This window comes from Microtus oregoni, unplaced genomic scaffold, assembly GCF_018167655.1.
Source record: "Microtus oregoni isolate MIOR12 unplaced genomic scaffold, Mior012 000029F_ref0000214, whole genome shotgun sequence".
NCBI classification, from domain to species: Eukaryota; Metazoa; Chordata; class Mammalia; order Rodentia; family Cricetidae; genus Microtus; species Microtus oregoni.
In genome coordinates this window covers 22,598,001-22,602,278 of record NW_024543088.1, presented here as the reverse complement: position 1 = coordinate 22,602,278, position 4,278 = coordinate 22,598,001, and the positions used below count along the sequence as shown (strand labels likewise).

General features: G+C 41.7%; 1 protein-coding gene across 1 annotated transcript; it reads right to left on the bottom strand.

Moving 5' to 3' along the window:
* Positions 1-335: 335 nt before the first annotated feature.
* LOC121464828 (protein SET-like) lies at positions 336-3,918 on the bottom strand. The gene is made up of 2 exons (XM_041677916.1): positions 3,904-3,918; positions 336-1,187 (listed from the first exon to the last, which is right to left on the bottom strand). The coding sequence occupies exons 1-2, from the start codon at positions 3,916-3,918 to the stop codon at positions 399-401; spliced, it is 804 nt and encodes a 267-aa protein (XP_041533850.1). The 3' UTR covers positions 336-398.
* Between the last annotated feature and the right edge of the window lie 360 nt (positions 3,919-4,278).

Sequence of the window (4,278 nt, the reverse complement as noted above, 5' to 3'; positions counted from 1 at the left end):
TCCAAATGACACTGAATAATGAAAGAGTTTTAGAATGAAACTATCAAAAACACTGAATCTTTTAAAATAAGAACACTCTGTTCAAATAAGGCAGGACCCTGGGTAAATAAACTCTTTTAAGAAAACATGACCAATGAAAGGACATGAGGTAAATCTTCCCTACTAAATGCTAAAGAGCTTTTGAGTTTTGCTCAGTTCTTAATGTAGTTAAAACTGAGAATTATTTCACTTTTCTGTCAGCCTTGAGAGTATTGGGTTTCAGATGGAGCAGAGAGGTTTAAGAAGATGCTGGGATGGATCACTGAGGTAAGAGGGGCATATTTTTTTTTTCCCAGGGACTGGAGAAATTTAATAAAAAGAAAATAAAAAAGAGAGTCGGAATCCATCAGTCTTCTCTGCTAGTCATCCTCGCCTTCATCCTCCTCTCCTTCTTCCCCTTCATCATCATCTTCATCTTCATCTTCTTCACCTTCATCTCCTTCTTCATCAATATCTTCCAAGCCTTCTTCTTCTTCATCATCATCGTCATCATCTTCTGCCTCTCCCTCTTCATCGTCCATATCAGGAACTAAATAGTACTGCAAGGGGTTTGGCCAAATGTCATCTTTGATGACTTCTCCTAACTCATCTGCACCTGCATCAGAGTGGTCAGTAAACCAGGTAAAGAAGCTCTCTGGCTCATCGTGTTGTCTCTTCCTGCTGGCCTTATTCTGTGTTTGACTCGAGCGTTTTGTCAAATCCTTTCCAGATTTCCATTTGATTTCAGTGGACTTTGAGGATGGGTCACCACTCTCATTCAGATGAAATTCTTTGGAGAGAACTTTATTTTCGAAGTAGGGATTTTCATCAAAATAAAAATCTATTCTGTAACCTGATTTAATGTCTTCAAATTCTGTTACTTCAACTCTGGTTAAATAATGCAGAGCCTCTTCGTCTTCCTCCCCAAGCAGTGCAGACACTTGTGGATGGTTGACAAATGTGGTTACCCAAAAATTTGGGATTTTAGCGATCAATTCTGACCTCTTCTGAAAAAACGGTTGGCGGAGTTTATTATATTTTTGTTCTACTTTTAGTATTTCCTCACTTGCTTGTTCATTAAGTCTGTCTATTTCATTTTGTACTTCGTCAATGTGTTCAATTGCTTCTTGCTGTTCTTTTTCTCCCTTCGGCAGGCCGGGAGAGGCAGACTTGTCAAGAGGGGCATATTTTAAGACTTGTTAGTGCCATATACAGACAGATGGAGGGGGGGTTGGCAGAAGTGGAGAAGGTCAGAGGAGAGTTCAGGCTCAGGCCCCAGTCACAAACAGCTGGCAATCAGAGAGCATTTGGCAGAAGTGAAAGTCTCTTGTTAGGGTCCTCTAAAGATGGAGGAGTTTCACAGCAAGAGCCCGCAGCTGGGCAGGAGGCAGGAACAGATGTGTTTGGTGTGTGAGAAATCCCATATTTTGGCTAGGGACTCAGTGACAGTGCCCCGGGAAGACGCCTGTGACAGGGTTCTGACATTCTGTTCTTACAGGGGTACAGCTCAAGTTTAAGGTAAGAAGCATAAATCTAAGCGCTCATCTCCTGAAGTTTTGTAGCACAAGGTTCTTTGGAAGTACCCTATAGCATCTGTTCTGCAGTACAAGGTTCTTTGGAAGTACCCGATAGCATCCCTTCCCTCCAGGATAAAGGGACTCTTGGATGTGGTGTATATTTTAATTGGTAAAGCCACTCGATTTTAGCTTTCATTCCTCTAGTACAGTGCTTCTCAACCTTCCTAATGCTGCAGCCCTTTAATACAGTTCCTCATGTGTTGTGGTGACCTCAACCATAAAATTATTTCCGTTGCTACTTCATAACTGTAAGTTGACTACTGTTATGACTCATAATGAAGTATCTGATATGCAACCCCTTGAAAAGAGTCGTTTGACCCCAAAGTGTTCGCGACCCACATGCTGAGAACCATTGCTCTGGTGTTGCAACTCCTGACAGCTCACTGAGCAGGTTCTCAGTTTTTAAAAGTCCGTTTAAAATTAAAATTTAAAAATGTTCCCCTTTAACCACAATGGTCTATATAGTCCTTTGCCATTTTTACATTTTCTTTCTTTTTCTATTTTCTTTTGAGAGATGGTCTGTCTTGTAGCTCTGGTTGTCCTGGAACTCACTCTGCAGACCAGGCTACCCTTGAAGTCACAGAGATCCACCTGCCTCTGCTTCTCAAGTACTGTGGTTAAAGGCAAGGGCCAAACAAACAGCTTTGTCCATGTTTGGAAGATAGGATCCCCAGGAGTAGTTCTATAAGGAGACTACTAATGTATCCAGAAGAAGGAGGCCTTAGGGATGGCTTTGGCTAAGGAAATAGAAAATTTTAGTCAATTCTGGCAATTTCTTAGGGTCATCTAAAGTTTATTCAACCACCAATCTATAAAACTTGAGGTCATAGATTCAATTACAAATTTGTGCAGTATTCGCGTTTTGCAACTAGACATTTGTCCACTAAAGTAAATCTTAACTTGTGGCTTTCACAACTTACTTACCAGGCACCTTAACTTCTAGCTGTACCTAATCTTTTCCATTTTGGAAAAATCTCTCACTTTAACACAAAATAATTTTCAATCTGAAATCCTTTCTTATCCAAGAGTGTATTAAAACAAATCTTGGGCCGGGCGGTGGTGGCACATGCCTTTAATCCCAGCACTCAGGGAGGCAGAGGCAGGCGGATCTCTGTGAGTTCGAGACCAGCCTGGTCTACAAGAGCTAGTTCCAGGACAGGCTCCAAAACCACAGAGAAACCCTGTCTCGAAAAAAACCAAAAAAAAAACCCCAAAAAACAAAAAACAAATCTTGGGGCTAGGGAGTTGGCTCAGCCCTGACTGCTCTATCAGAGGACCCAGCACCCACATGGTGGCTCACAACTATCAGTAACTCCACTTCCATGGGATCTGGTGTCATTTTCTGCCTCTGTGGATAACCGGCGCATTCATGGTGCACAAACGTACAAGCAGGCAAGACCCTCAGACATATGTAAGAATTATCAATCATGAGTCTTTTCAAATACTACAAAACTTGCGTTGAAGGATAAGGAATTAAGATCTTTTTGTCTTCTTTACCATGTAAAACTTGCAAAGTTTTTATCTTCCCCACCCAGGAAAACCTTTGTTTACCCAAAGGCCCACTGTCTAGAAATTTCATGGGGGGCAGTGACTCCTTTCTTCTTCCTGTCTTCTTTCCTATGCACCAGTTCCTTTTAGACTAGCCAGCTGCAGAAGGTTGTGAGTTTGGACTCCGGCCAAGGGGGAAAAGACAGTGTGACCACCTGCATTAGAATCAAAACCAAATGCGCTTCCTGTCTTGGCATGTGTTTGCTCTTTTTGAGTACACCCTCTTGATTGAGAGGAAGGTTCGCCTTGTCCAGACATTTCAGTTGGAATGGTGGTCTCCTTTTTTTCTTCATATTTAAAAATAATCCTTAGCAAAAATATATTTTGTAATTTTTATATCACTTTCTTCTGTAATAGTTTCTGTTTTATTTTTTCCTTACAAAATTTAGAAAACATTTCTTTCTTTTTTTCCTTTTCCTTTCTCTCCTCTCCTCTCTTTTTAAACATGGTCTCTCTGTGTAACACTGACTGTCCCAGATCTTGCTATGTAGACCAGGCTGGTCTCTAATTCACAGAGATCTGCCTGCCTTTGCCTCCAAAGGGCTGGCATGAAAGGCATGTACTACCACACCCAAAGGCGTTTCTTTCTTAACAAAATTACCGCATACTCCAGTGAGAACTCAGAAAGCTGTATATGGATCCCAGGCAACACAGGATCTCATTTGGGCCTACAAGGCAACTGGGAGTGGGATAAAAGTTTGACATGTCTGTCTCCACTCTTTCTCTCTACTCTTTACTCTTGTGTTATCTGTTCATTCACCTTTGTAGTGGACATGGTAGTCCTTTCAGTGAGTCATGGGTGATAAATAGCATTGGTTCATGAGAAGTTGAGTCAGGCAATAACCCCTAGCCATAAAGAATGGCTTAGGCCACCTGACCATTCACCTGCAGAAACAATACACTCAGCTATGGGAAACAACCTACCCTGTTCCCAGTCTAACCACAAAAAAACAGCTGTGACTTCCTGGTAACTGACTGTATATGTGTGTTTGTACATATACATGCATGCCTCCAGCCTCTCCAGATGTGCTCAACCTGTAACCTACAAAAACACTGGAATGCCTTCATGTTCTGATAAAGCAGTCTCAGCCTGTTGAGATTGAGTCTGTCTGCTCCTCCACCTCATTTTTCTTTT